Raw genomic sequence first — 2,146 nt, 5'->3', positions numbered from 1 at the left:
CCGTAATAATTACGTCTGCCATCAACGCAGCCCGACGCCGGCGAGGATCCTGCCCTCGCCTGCCGGTCTGCCGCGGGGGAACGGGGCCGGAGCCAACGGAGGAGAGCTGTGGGTTTTTCCAAGCATTGTTTGACCCATCTATGCTTGATGCACAGCGTGCGACAAAACACAGGGACTGATTTGATGCCGTTCACTCAGTTGCAATTTTTTTTTTTTTTTTATTTATACACACAGTTTCAGATTTTAAAAAAAAAAAAAAAGAGAGGCAGACATACGCTATTACAAGACAGCCTGGCTTTGGAGAGGGAAAGCCATTTTCTTTTGTCCTTCTCCAAAGAGCAGATGGATCTGCTTCCCAGCTGATCTCCCCAGCAGAGTAGCAGACACCTCTCATTGCCGGCACATCTTCCCCCTTTTTTCAAGGCTCTGAGAAAATTCACGGCGAAGCACCGCCTAGAAATTTATTGCTTTCAAGCCAGCGTGTGGCCTGTGCTGCCCTCAGAAGTTCCCTCTATGAAGTACACCCACACTCTCCAGGGCGGAGAGATCTGCCTGACATCATTAGGCAGCAGCCGAGCGCTGCCCAGCCACCACCTGCAGCAAGCAGACCTCCGATCCCAAGAGAGAGGCTCACCTCTGCGAAGAGGGAGCGCGTAGAGCTGCCGTGCAGGGATGCTCCCGTGCCATCGGCAGCTCTGGAGCGATTCCCGGCCGGCCTCACGCGAGGCTGCCCGCTCTCTCCCCAGCCTGCGGGCAGCTACTGCCCAAGGGGGGCTGCCTGCAGCTGAGGGGAGATGAGGCTTGGGTGGCTTCAGGAGATGAGAGCAGGGAGGTGGATGCTGGCCAGATGAAGGTCCAGGGGTGAGGAGCGGCACCCTGCTCCCTTCCACTGCCCTCTCCTGGGGGGTTTGAGGGCTAGCGTGGCTAGTACCTCAGAAATCCTGGGAGTGGGCACTCTCGCCAGGCTGAAGGTTAGTCCGGAGTTTGTACATGTGATCTAAGGCTTGAGTAAGGAAAGTCCCGGTCGTGTTGATCTCCATCAAGGTTAAGTTATCCAGCTAAAAGAGAAAATAGCAGAATGTGGGGAAACAGCTCTGCTGCAGCAGAGGACAAGGAACTCGGAAAGCAGCTCTGCAGCCCACGCTTTCCCTTCGGTGACACCCCAAGGGACCGGGCCCAGCTGCCACCCCCGGTCAAGAGAAGCACACGAGCGACAGGAGCACTATTTCCATAAGGCACGGGGAGCCGCAACCAGCCCATAAAGCGAGATTTCAGCATATGGCTTTAGCTCCCAACTGACGTTACCCACAGCCCAGGAAAAACATGCCCCAACCAGCATTTTCACGAGCAGCTCTCATCAGTCACAAGCCCACACAATCGCACGGCATCTGGAATCCTCCCAGCAGAGAGCTGGCAAACCTCTCCCCGCGCGTCCCCGCCGCACCTTGGCGTGAACCTCCTGCTGCCTGACAAAGCTGTCCGCAGAGAGCCGCAGCTTGGCTATCCGGGTGTCCCAGGTATCCTTCACCAGCGTTCGAATCTCATCGGCTTTGGGGATGTTGTCTGAGGCACTAGAGGAGGAGAGAGCGGATCAGAACAGGCTGCGAGGGACTCGTACGTTATGTCACCGGCGTAAGTAATGCTGGCAGTTCTTCAGCCCTCTGAGGCATAAGCAGAGCAGTTTGCTATAGAGGAAAAAAAAACCTGCAACTCGACATTAAAATCCAGCCTGGTACTTCTGCTGCTGGGATTTTTGGGATAGTTTATTTACCCAGGAATGCTCAGCTCTGATGCAGCATCTGGTTCTCACTAGAATCCTTCTGCTCTTTAATTGCCCAGCTGGTACGAGGTACACGGAGGGCCAATAACCCGGCCAAAGTCACAGGCAGCCAGAGAATTGAAAGGACTCGGCTGCGATTACAGCCCCAGCTCTCTGCTCTCGTGGCTCTATCGGAGAGTATTAAGTTGAAAGGACTGTACGAGTTGTGCCACATCCTCCCATTACGGCAATTCAGTGCTGCCATAAGGACCTCGAGAGATCAGATCAATTCACACGGACAGAGCTGTCAGGGTTATTCTAGCGTGAGGGAAGGAGCCGCACGCCAAGAGCGTCATCTCCAGAGGAAAAGCCAGCGCTTAAAAGCCC

General features: G+C 54.9%; 1 protein-coding gene across 1 annotated transcript in view; it reads right to left on the bottom strand.

Annotated features, from left to right (window-relative positions):
* Nucleotides 1-2,049: 2,049 nt before the first annotated feature.
* The window catches only part of GINS2 (GINS complex subunit 2), a 7,048-nt gene continuing 6,951 nt past the window's right edge, over nt 2,050-2,146 (bottom strand). Inside the window, exon 6 of the mRNA XM_035902605.1 lies at nt 2,050-2,135. Within this exon, the coding sequence (XP_035758498.1) occupies nt 2,050-2,135 (86 nt within the window). The remainder of the gene's footprint in view (nt 2,136-2,146) is intronic.

This window comes from Egretta garzetta, unplaced genomic scaffold (genome assembly GCF_000687185.1).
Source record: "Egretta garzetta isolate BGI_Z169 unplaced genomic scaffold, ASM68718v1 scaffold39, whole genome shotgun sequence".
NCBI lineage: Eukaryota > Metazoa > Chordata > Aves > Pelecaniformes > Ardeidae > Egretta > Egretta garzetta.
This window is presented reverse-complemented; position numbering and strand designations above follow the sequence as displayed.